General features: G+C 39.7%; 1 protein-coding gene across 3 annotated transcripts in view; it reads right to left on the minus strand.

Annotated features, from left to right (window-relative positions):
- The window catches only part of LOC132840159 (dnaJ homolog subfamily C member 13-like), a 100,191-nt gene that overhangs the window by 40,107 nt on the left and 47,543 nt on the right, over positions 1-12,541 (minus strand). For all 3 annotated transcript variants that reach the window (XM_060861599.1, XM_060861598.1, XM_060861597.1), the window contains exons 10-15: positions 10,175-10,341; positions 9,010-9,089; positions 3,150-3,319; positions 1,564-1,663; positions 741-848; positions 422-577 (exon numbers count right to left, since the gene is read on the minus strand). In XM_060861599.1, coding sequence (XP_060717582.1) covers positions 422-577; positions 741-848; positions 1,564-1,663; positions 3,150-3,319; positions 9,010-9,089; positions 10,175-10,341 — 781 coding nt within the window. The remainder of the gene's footprint in view (positions 1-421; positions 578-740; positions 849-1,563; positions 1,664-3,149; positions 3,320-9,009; positions 9,090-10,174; positions 10,342-12,541) is intronic.

Consider the following 12,541-nt stretch of genomic DNA (forward strand, 5'->3'; position numbering starts at 1 on the left):
TCAACACAAAGCATTTAGTGATGTCCTTGGTTTCAGAATTCAGGCAGTCATTGACTATAAAGTATTTGCATCCAAGTTTCAAAAATTATCCATATAGTTATAAATATTTTAGTTGAATATGGAAAATGTGGAAATGTGATAATGGAAGGACTATGTAAAAATGGCTATAATTAATCCTTTAATTACAGTAGACACTCAACTCTTCAATAACATCTTGATTTATTTATTTCAAGGTTATTGTGGAGGTGTACAGAGACAAAATAATTAAAATTGTGTCACTGTCCAAATACTTATGGTAGTGAATGTACGGATGCCAAACCTTTCGCAAAAAAGTGCATCTCTTCTGTACAAACCATGCAAAGCACCTTTTTTTGGTTAGGACTGTCTCAACATACACACTGATGAAAATTTTGCTTCTGACCTGAAAAAGTTTGAAAAGTGTGCGCCCATTGGAGGCCACCATCTCCAGCAGCATGTCAAATTGCTGACCTTCACTTGTCTCGCTATAAGGAGCACAAAGTGCAAAGGTCAAGAAATCTAGCAGTGCACTGATCACTAAAGCACCTGTACCATGGCCCTGAAAACAGAAATCAGAGACGGGAACAATGTTAGACAAAAGCGAATAAAAAAAAACTATAACTATGCATATTAAATTTCTTTAAATGTTACCAAAGTTTATTATTTGACATTTAAATAGATATGATCAAGTTAAATGAAGGTGAAACCAATTAAAAACGTACTACGTTACTGATGAATTTTTCCAAAAGGCTCTCCAGGAACTTTTTGGATGATAGAAGAGAGGCTTTGTTCAGCTGCTCCTGCCTCAAGTCATAGTCATCATGCATTGGCTGTAACAGCAACAATACACAAGTATTGTTAAAAAAAAAAAAATGAAAAAATAAAAAAACAGGAAATATACAATCACCATCCAGTTTATATATTTACAATGGGGAAAATGTGATCTGAGTGACTTTGACATTGGCATGATTGGTGCCAGACAGACTGTTTTTACTATTTCAGAATGTTGTTCTTCTGATTATTTACTGCTTGCAAAGCAAACATAGATGAATGTGCTTGTAGCTGACTGATGCCAACACAAAGCTAATGAACCCAACACTAAACTAAATAGTATTAGGGTACTAAACAAGCAATGAACAATCATACTCAATTAGCATGAAGCTATCACAAACCTAACACCAGCTTCGGAGGACAGGTTAATCTTTAGCTCTCACCAGTGTCAAGATTTGCAGACAGCTACCAGTACATAATGCGTATGGGGTGAAAAGTAGTAAAACAATCAGTAACAATTACTGATGGCTTTTTATAGTAGGTTACATTTGAAATAAAGAAAAGGACCATGTCAGTCAATGTCACTAAGGTCACATTTCCCCCCATTCAGACATTTCATTTAAACATTAATTCAAACTTTGACTGGTATCTGCATGCTTTTATACATTTTCACCCTGTAACCATATGATTGCCTGATTAAAAAAATTGAATGAATTAACTGGGGTTCCCAAGTATATAAGAAAGACTTTATATAAAGATCAGTCGACCACTTACACACATAAGAGCACAGAGCATGTCAACTGCAGCATGTGTCACACCATTATTGCTCCTCTTCAGTGCTTTAACAGTCTTCACACCCAATCTCTCCCTAAACCTAAAACACACATTCAAGCCTGTGAACACCATGTTTTAGAACATAGAACATAGTTATTAGCACCAATAAAGTGTACAGGACGGATGTCTCTGAATCCGTTAAACACTAGTGAGAGTGTGTAGCCAGAGACATGTCAACCCTGTACTGTACATTTCTTTCTTTCTTCTTTTTTTTTTTTTTTTTTATATTTGTTATATTTATTATGTCAAATACTGTAAAAACATACTCAATTCCCGAAAGAGTTCGGACGTTTTTAAATATGGATAAAATAAAAAGTAAAAGACTTTCAAATCATGTAAGCCAATATTTGATTGACAATAGTACATAGATAACATTATAAATGTTTAAACAGTGAAATTTTAAACTTTTATCCACTAAATGAGCTCATGCTAGCTACAGGTCTCCAAATAGTTGGGATGGGGCATTTTTACAATGGTGCAGCATCTTCTTTTCAAAATATCATATGTTGCTCTAAAAACTTTATACTGTACAACTTTCAGCATTCATAGTGCCTTCCAAAACATGAAAGCTAAACATACTGTGTGCACTTATGCACCCCCATACCATCAGAGATGCTGGCTTTTGAACTGAAATTCCGATAACACTCAGGAAAGGTCTCCCTCCTCTTTAGCGAGGAGGACATGGCGTCTGTGATTTCCAAAAAGAATGTTAAATTTGGTCTGACCATAGAACACTTTTCCACTTTGAAACAGTCCATTTTAAATGAGCCTTGGCTCAAAGATGGTGCTTCTGGACCATGTTCACATACGGCTTCCTTTTCGGATAATGGAGCTTTATTTGTCATCTGCAGAGGGCATGGCATTTTGTGTTTACCGACAGTGGTTTCTGTAAGTATTCCTGGGCGCATTTAGTAACGTCATAGATGCAATCATGCCAATGAGTGATGCAGTGTCATCTGAGGGCCCGAAGACGGGCATCCAATAAAGGTCTTCTGTCTTGTCCCTTTATGCACTGAGATTTCTCCAGTTTCTCTGAAACTTTTGATGCTGTTATGCACTGTAGATGATGAGATTTGCAAAGACATTGAGTAACATTGTTTTTAAAGCGTTCCACAATCTTTTTATGCACTCTCACAGATTAAAGAGAATCTGACTATCTTTACTTCTGAGAGACTCTGCCTCTCTAAGACATCCCTATTACAGCTAATCATGTTACAGACCTTATATCAATTAACTTAATTAGCTGTTAGAATTTCTCCCAAGCTGAATCTTTTCAAAAATTTCTTGCTTTTTCAAAGATTTATTTTCCCTTGCCAACTTTTTTGAGACCTGTTCATGTTGTCTATGTTCTATTGTGAGTAAAATATTGGCTCATGTGATTTGAAACTCAGTTTTCATTTTATACATATTCAAATATGTCTGAATTTTTTTTGGAATTCAGGTTGTATTATTTTTGGGGCTACCATTATAGTTGCTATTGTTATTATTGTTACTATTATTATTGAAGTAATAGCAGACTGACATACTTAGGGAGCTGGGTAAAGGCCTGAAAGCCAGCTTTAGAAGCCACAAGTCTTCTGATGGCCTGAAATTGGGCTTCCAGTTCAGCATTGGACCCAGTCAGCTCAGTATCCTGAGACAGGAGTGCCAAGATAGCATTGTTGATCAGTTTCTCTTTGTTTTCTGAGAAAAGACCCTGTAAACACAGACTTAGACAGTTAGCAGTTTACATTAAATGTATTTTTTCAGAAAGCTTCAAATATTTCTCATTATATAACTTGCAGCACAGACCACAAGCCATCCATTAATGCCAGATTTGAAATAAAATCTTGCATAAGATCAGAAAAAGCCCATGGTCTATAGATTTTTTTAATTCCTGATTTTTATTTTAATATTTTAATTTTCCATTCCAACATTTTTTTTTCTTTAGACAATTAGTTGTCCATTTGCTGGTGTGGAATCACTGCCCTATTACATGACCCAATTTCAGTCTTATATCGAAAGGGCTTGTGAGGGTGCAGGTTTTCATTCCAACCAAACAGAAGACATACATGTCTATTCCAAGCCAAGATCAACTAAAGATTAAACAGGTGAAATCAGGTTTGACCCTGCTTGTATGGAATGGAAACTCACACAATTCCTGTATGGAAATTTATCTTAATAATATTCTATTATAAAGTGGATTCATTATTGCCACAATGCCTGTAAGCTTCCCAGGTCCTGGGTCTACAAAACAAGCCCAAATCATCACCCCTCTACCACCAAGCTTGACAATGAGTTTATGGTGATGCACTGTGCTTTAACAAGATGATTTGCATGATGACCAAATAAGGATATTGTTCCAGATCTTTTGCGTTTTTTTTAATGCAATTTTGCATACCCAAGTCATGCTTCCATATTCTTTTGGAGAGAAAGGGCTTTTTCCTTCCATGAATTTCACCCTTAATCAGACATTTTCTGACTATGATTTCATGAAGAAATGAAGATAAACAAATATTTATTTATAAATATTTATAACTGCTTGTGTCTTCCATTAACAACACTTGGCTGCTAATTACACTCTTAAATTTATGGAAGCGTATGCATATTTTTACATCCTAGATTCTGGATGTTAATTTTTTTTTTTTGGGAAAAATTAATATGTATTGAAAAAATACAAAACATTATTTAGTAGAATATATTGTTATCTGAAAAAGGCAAAATATGGAGAGACATTATTCAAGTGAGTTTGGTGTAGTCCATCCAGAATTCAAGTAAGGTCAAAAGAAAATTATGTCAGAAACACTGACAAAATGATAGTACTGCTAATAGACAGAGTTTGTATTTAGATATAACTACACTGGCACCTACATGAACATTATACATTGGAGCCATCATGTATAGTTTGTATGTTTATGGTCTGATGTTATGATATTCACACTGATCAGTCATAACATTAAATTCACCTGCTTAATATTGGCTCTCTACTACTCTGGAGTTGCCCGCGGTGAGAGGCGGCGGGCTGGTGTGGGCTTGCTCATAGCCCCCCAGCTCAGCAGCCATGTGTTGGAGTTCACCCCGGTGAATGAGAGGGTCGTTTCCCTGCGCCTTCGGGTTGGGGAGCGGTCCCTCACTGTTATTTGTGCTTACGGGCCAAATGGCAGTGTAGAGTACCCGACCTTCTTGGCGTCTCTGGGAGGGGTGCTGGAAAGTGCTCCGACCGGGGACTCCGTCGTTCTACTGGGGGACTTCAACGCTCACGTGGGCAGCGACAGTGACACCTGGAGGGGCGTGATTGGGAGGAACAGCCCCCCAACCTGAACCCAAGTGGTGTTCTGTTATTGGACTTCTGTGCTAGTCACAGTTTGTCCATAACAAACACCATGTTCAAGCATAAGGGTGTCCATCAGTACACATGGCATCAGGACACCCTAGGTCGGAGGTCGATGATCGACTTTGTGGTTGTTTCATCTGACCTCCGGCCGTATGTCTTGGACACTTGGGTAAAGAGAGGGGCGGAGCTGTCAACCGATCACCACCTGGTGGTGAGTTGGATCCGATGGCCGGGGAGGAAGTTGGACAGACTTGGCAGACCCAAACGTACTGTGAGGGTCCGCTGGGAACGTTTGGCAGTCTCCGGTCAGAGAGATCTTCAACTCCCACCTCCGGCAGAGCTTCAACCAGATCCCGAGGGAGGTTGGAGAAATTGAGTCTGAGTGGACCATGTTCTCCACCTCCATTGAGCTTCAGCACGGGTGGTTGTAGAGGCAAAAACTCGGGTCTGGGAGGAGTTCGGTGAGGCCATGGAGAAGGACTATCGGTTGGTTGCAGGGGGAAACAGTGCCCTGCTCACACCGTTTACAGTGGGAGAGGGAGTCTGCTGACTTCGACTGGGGACATTCTCGGACGGTGGAAGGAGTACTTCGAGGATCTCCTCAACCACACCGACATGTCTTCCACTGAGGAAGCAGAGGCAGCGGAGGCAGCGGGCTCAGTTGAGGACTCTTCGATCCCCCAAGCTGAGGTCACTGAGGTGGTTGAGAAGCTCCTCAGTGGCAAGGCACCGGGGGTGGATGAGATCCGCCCTGAGTACCTCAAGTCTCTGGATGTTGTGGGGCTGTCTTGGTTGACACGCCTCTGCAACATCACGTGGCGGCTGGGGACAGTGCCTCTGGACTGGCAGACTGGGGTGGTGGTCCCTCTGTTTAAGAAGGGGGACCGGAGGGTGTGTTCCAACTACAGGGGGATCACACTCCTCAGCCTCCCCGAAAAGTCTATGCCAGGGTACTGGGGAGGAGAATTCGGCCGATAGTCGAACCTCGGATTCAGGAGGAACAATGCAGGTTTCGTCCCGGTCGTGGAACACTGGACCATCTCTATACCCTCACCAGGTTGCTGGAGGGTTCATGGGAGTTTGCCCAACCAGTCCACATGCGCTTTGTGGATCTGGGGAAGGCATTCGACGGTGTCCCTCGTGGTGATCTGTGGGGGGGTGCTCTGGGAGTATGGGGTCCGGGGCCCTCTGCTAAGGGCTGTCCGGTCCCTATATGACCGGAGCAGGAGTTTGGTTCGCATTGCCGGCAGTAAGTCAGACTTGTTCCCGGTGCATGTTGGACTCCAGCAGGGCTGCCCTTTGTCACCGGTCCTGTTCATTATTTATATGGACAGGATTTCTAGGTGCAGTCGGGGGCCGGAGGGAGTCTGGTTTGGGGACCACGGGATTTTGTCTCTGCTTTTTGCAGATAATGTTGTCCTGTTGGCTTCTTCAAATCAGGACCTTCGGCGTGCACTGGGACGGTTTGCAGCCAAGTGTGAAGCGGCGGGGATGAGAATCAGCACCTCCAAGTCCGAGGCCATGGTTCTCAGCCGGAAAAGGGTGGCTTGTCCCCTTCAGGTTGGTGGAAAGCTCCTGCCTCAAGTGGAGGAGTTTAAGTATCTTGGGGTCTTGTTCACGAGTGAGGGAAGGATGGAGCGGGAGATCGACAGGCGGATCGGTGTATCTTCTGCAGTGATGCGGTCGATATACCGGTCTGTTGTGGTGAAGAAAGAGCTGAGCCGCAAGGCGAAGCTCTCTATTTACCAGTCGATCTACGTTCCTACCCTCACCTATGGTCATGAGCTTTGGGTCATGACCGAAAGGACAAGATCCCGGATACAGGCGGCCGAAATGAGTTTCCTCCGCAGGGTGGCTGGGCGCTCCCTTAGAGATAGGGTGAGGAGCTCGGTCACTCAGGAGGAGCTCAGAGTAGAGCCGCTGCTCCTCCACATCGAGAGGAGTCAGCTGAGGTGGCTCGGGCATCTGTTCCGGATGCCTCCTGGACGCCTCCCTGGAGAGGTGTTCCGGGCATGTCCAAGCGGGAGGAGGCCCCAGGGAAGACCTAGGACATGCTGGAGGGACTATGTCTCTCGGCTGGCCTGGGAATGCCTCAGTATTCCCCCGGAGGAGCTGGAGGAAGTGTCTGGGGAGAGGGAAGTCTGGGTGTCCCTGCTCAGACTGCTCCCCCCGCGACCCGGCCCCGGATAAGCGGTAGAAGATGGATGGATGGATGGATGGATGGATGCTTAATATTGGGTAGGCCCTCCCTTGTGCCACCAAAACAGCTCTGACCCATCCTTATTGAATCAATAAGAACTCTGAAGCTTTGCAGAACAATTAGATCAATCAGCACAGGTAGTCTGATTAGTCGGTCACCTATGCAGCCACATACACAACAAGCTGCTAAGCACTGTCACCTTTCTATCATAGCCAGAATTATTTCAACAATATGTGGTACATTAGCTCTTTTTTTGGGATTAAACCTGACAGACTAGCCTTTGCTCTTCATGTGACACAATACACCTTGGGAACCCATAACCTTGTCAGCAGGTTCATGAATAGTCCCTCCTTGAACCACTTCTGGTAGGTACCAACCACTGCTTACTACTAGGAACAAGACCCACACAACTATCCCTCAAAACCCACCATTTTTGACATGCTCTTGATCCATCACAATTTTGCCTTTTTCACAGTAACTTGGATCCTAACTCTTGCTCATTTACCTGCATTCACTACATAAACTTCAAGAACCAGCTGTTAAATTGCTGACTAATATATCCCACCTTTTGACAGGTACCACTGGTACAAGATAATTAGTGGTATTTATGTCACTTCCAGTTTTTAATGTTATTGCACATATATTTTTTTTATTTTTTGTGAACTTTTAATTGAAACAGCTGCCTTTAGTTATATAGCTTACATTTTGCTGGTAAATCCATCAATGAATGCAAGTCTGAATAAACATAGTCTCAGATGTGCTGCATTGCCATTCATCTACAGCAGAACCACAAGACAAATTGAAATTTTGACTTTTGTGATTTAATAAGACTGATTAACTTATTGATTAATAAAATATACAATGAAACACCTATATTGTTGATATGGACCTTGCATTATTAGCACTTTGAAACAGCCCCATTTCCCCTACACTCTACAAGTCTCCAATACAGTATTTATTCTGATTCTAATTATGTTGAGTAAGTATAAAATAAAGCATAAATGGTTCCTTGAATAAATAATGTCATATTTATATGTTAACAGTAACTTTTATTACTCTTAAATATAGGACTAAAACTAGACTTCAAATAATATAATGCCTTGTTGAAATTAGATTTCTTCAGTTTGGAACAGAAAATGAAATAAGTGTAAAGGAATCCATCCTTTCCTTTAACCCTAACTATAAATAGCTGATATTTAACATAAGCTAGGTTCTGAAATCAGGTTATTTGCTGCAATCAATGCTAATCTAACTTGCCTTCTATGCCAGCAAGAATATACCTCACTGTATATACAAGTCTTTGCTACCTTAAGCATGCTGAAATATGTTAGGTCACAGATCTTCAAACCTTCACAATGCAGTGCTTATCAATTTTCATGTGCACATGGATAGCTATTGTGCTAACTACATTGTAGTGCATTAAAAAGGTCACCACAGATGACAAACTAGAATGATTCTTTAGGCTTTATCCTTAAAGCCTAAAGAATCATTCTAGTTTGTCATCTGTGTTTTTTTACTCCTGTAAAAAACTTTATTTTATTGATCTCAAACATTAAGTAAGAATACAAATATTCTTCCAGTTCTTATAGAACTGTTGTATATAAGTAATATCACAGTCACTATTGTGTGGTTATGTTAAATAGCAGCCATGATGATATTCAGAATAACCACACTCTTGCTTGTGTAATACTACTTGATTATAATTATGTGCATACTCAAACAAACTGCTTTATTACTGTTGTACAACTGCATCATTTTATAGATTCAGAACAGAAGGTTAAATGTTAATAACTTTGATTTATAATATAGTGCGTATATATTTAATTAATCTATGATGGAGTCAGATCTAAATACCTGATTGAGGGTAACTTACATCCTGAGTAACTGCATGCAGAACACCACTGTAGGAGATGTTGGCGTTGAACCTGAACACTGCATCAGCAAAATTTCCATCTGCGTAAAAAAGACAGGTAGAAATTTCCTGAGATGTCATTCACGGTTATAAGTGAATATGTATTGTCATTTAACCTCAATTCAATGATATAGTAATATTTAAGTACACAGATGGTTTACTATATATCTTCATGAAGCTTAGGTATTGAACATGACATTTGGCAAATGAACAAGGACAACACACCAAGTACTCTCTCTCTATCTCTCTCTCTATTTTTTTTATAGTTACCAATTTCACTGCCTCAGTGCACTTTCTCTACCTCAGCTTAATGTCGCAGTAGCATTGCACTGCATATAAAACTGCACTTATCTGCACTTTATTCTAATTTAAGTTCTTACAGTCGCTGCCATATATCTTTTCTTTTTATATTTTTGTCACAAAGCATTTTTCTGCCTATTGTCCTAAAAATCGCCCATTATTTTGCCCTCTCTGATCAGTTAGGCAAGTAAATTTTTGCTATAGTACATCATTGTATTCTCGAATCTGACAAGTCAGAAGGTGATTTTCCATAAAAGCATAGTTGTAAGCACTAGCTGTAATTCAAATCAGAAACTGAATTACTATAACACTGGCTAATTCACTAGACTTGTATGACTCAGATAATCTAAACTTAATACATTTTTATTTAACAAAAGAAAAACACACTCTCTAAGACTTTAATGATAAGTTAAGTCTCCTTACAGAAAGCTTCACAGTAAAATTTAAAATTATGTAAGAGCTTTGTAACAGTCAGTAGCTTTTCCAACATAGAAAAAAATCAGGATGCAATAATCATTTTTACAAATTATTGTGTATAAATGGTATAAAATGCATGTCAGGACTTATGATGTGATGCAACACACCACCCTGTTTTTGATAATTCTCCCATAATAGCAGACCCTATCCTATTTGACACCTTACTCATATACATAAACATGTATAAAGTGGGATGAAGTGCTCTAGAAGTGTATCAATCAGGAGAATAGGGGAGCAGTGTCCAAAGTGGAAATAGAGCAAAAACTGAAAATAATGTTTTTATTTATAAATAAATAAATAAATCTCTAATGAGTGATAACTATTGCTGGTTAAATAACATTTTACATACTGGGTGGAGCAGCAAGGAATTTGAGATGGAGGCTCTCCACCTCCTCACCAACGGGCATGCTGAGAAGTCCCCAGCGCTGCCCTCTTTGAGTGGGGGCCATTTTTACACACACATCTCTGTTACCAGAAGCCCGCACCCCATCCAACAGACTGGCCATCAGAGAATCCCTACAGAATCAAAGCAAGAATCAGATAGATACAAAAAAGTGGGTGAGAATGAGAATGTTTGAGAGTTAAAGAGGTTAAATTTAGCATGATCTTTGTCTCCACTAGGCGGTCCTTTTAGTTCTAGTTAAATCAAATTGTGGAAACCAAATTAGCTTGTGCTTCACTTCAACATGTCCATTGATGGAAAGCATGGCAGCCATTCTCAGTAGAGCAGAGTGAAACTGACATCTTGAATCTGCTTCAATCTGTTGTGTAAACCCCCAGAAGCAGCTTTGCTTTTTTCACAAAAGAAAAATATTTAACAAATAGATTAAAAAACAACATGATTTCACTCAACAAAATCAAGTAAAAAAAACACAAAATGGAAAAAGCAATATCATGACAGACTGAGCACAGCAATTCTTCAATGAAGGACAGCATTCTTCACCCTCCATCCCACAACCTTCTCTTCACAACTGCCTCAAGATACAATGACAACAACTATACAACAGACAACTATGTCAGATATTTCACTCAGTCAACTATAAACCACATCAGTGGTATCTGCCTTTTCAATAAGTTCAAGGTCATTGACACCAATCATGGTGCAATACTCACCATATTCTTTTAGTTAAAGCTTATGGACAGATTACAGTTCAAGGGAAAGCCAAGCAACTATAAACTTCCTATCCTGCCAACTCAGCAGCCAAAGCATGTGCCAAAGCTGAAGCAGTGATGGCACAGACCACCTTTGTTAGAGAGAGACTGAAGTAAAGCTACAATTTGCTAAATAAGAGACTGAACTATTATCAGTGAAGCATAAAGTAACTGCAGCAGTAGTAGAGACCACAAAGTAAACAAAGCACTATGTAAACACTCTTTCTGGAACAAGCTCTCACCATCTTTGTCTCCCTAAACTGTAACCTGACTCCAAGGGTTATAATCAGTCACTGTCACTAACTGCATTTCTCACTACTGGTACTGTGGGCCATGTCATGTCCAGTGGACTAAAATGCACAGTGGGCAAACACAGAATGCTCAGTGTTCAATTATCAGCACTGTAGCACACTCCTGCTAACCTGCAATACTCACCATATTATTTTAGTCAAGCTTATGAACAGATTCCAGTTCAAGGGAAATCCAACCAACCATAGATGTCCTATCCTGCCAACTCAAAAAAGCAACCTCCCTCTGAGAACCACACAGGTATAACCAAATAGCTAAATACCTCATGCATCATGAGCTTGTTAACGACAACATTTAGTTTACCCACAACCGCACTGTAAAGCCTGACCACTGAAAAGTTGCATCTGTACCTACAAAACATTGATTGCACAAACAACAAGTGAATCAATAAACAATAAACCTTATGTTAATATATTCAATTAAATTAAATTCATTTGTATAGCGCTTTTAACAATTCACATAGTCTCAAAGCAGCTTTACAGAAGTATAGAAAAAGAGAAAAAATTAAAATCACATAAAAAAATAAATAAAAATTTAAATAAATAAATACATAAAGTTTGCAATTTATGTAAAAATATAAATTTAAAATACAATATATAGCCACAAGCCACAGGCGAAAGTGGCAAAGAAAAACTCCTTGAGATGGTATGAGGAAGAAACCTTGAGAGGAACCAGGTTCAGAAAGAAACCCATCCTCATTTGGGTGACGATATACAATATACAATGTAACAATATACAAAACATACAATGTCCAATCCACAAGAAAGCACATATTTTCAAACAGTACGAAGATTTCAGAGCTAAGAATCCTGAGGATCATAAAGCAGTTCTAAAGGAACATAATATTATCTTCAAATGCTGCTCTTCTAATGACCATGTGACCAAAGGTGATAGGGTTGCTAAACTGTGCACAGACTGTGACAATTTTTACATTTACAGCATTTGGCAGATGCTCTTATACAGAGCGACGTACAAAAGTGTTTTGAGGTCTATCAATGAAAACAACACTGATTCACTATTTCACAGACTAAAAGGATACCTTCAGACTAAAATGCAGCACAATACTTAATATATAAATAATACATAAAACACACCAAAAATAAAACAGAAAAAAAATAAGTAATAGTTTAAGTATTTCAGGAAGAGGTAGAACAGAAATTGTCTTGATGTATACATACCTTGTACCTTGAGAGATGCATGCAGCTACCAGATGCCTGCTTACTTAATTATTAGTCATTATTTCGCTACATCCTAG

Source organism: Tachysurus vachellii, chromosome 25, assembly GCF_030014155.1.
Source record: "Tachysurus vachellii isolate PV-2020 chromosome 25, HZAU_Pvac_v1, whole genome shotgun sequence".
NCBI classification, from domain to species: Eukaryota; Metazoa; Chordata; class Actinopteri; order Siluriformes; family Bagridae; genus Tachysurus; species Tachysurus vachellii.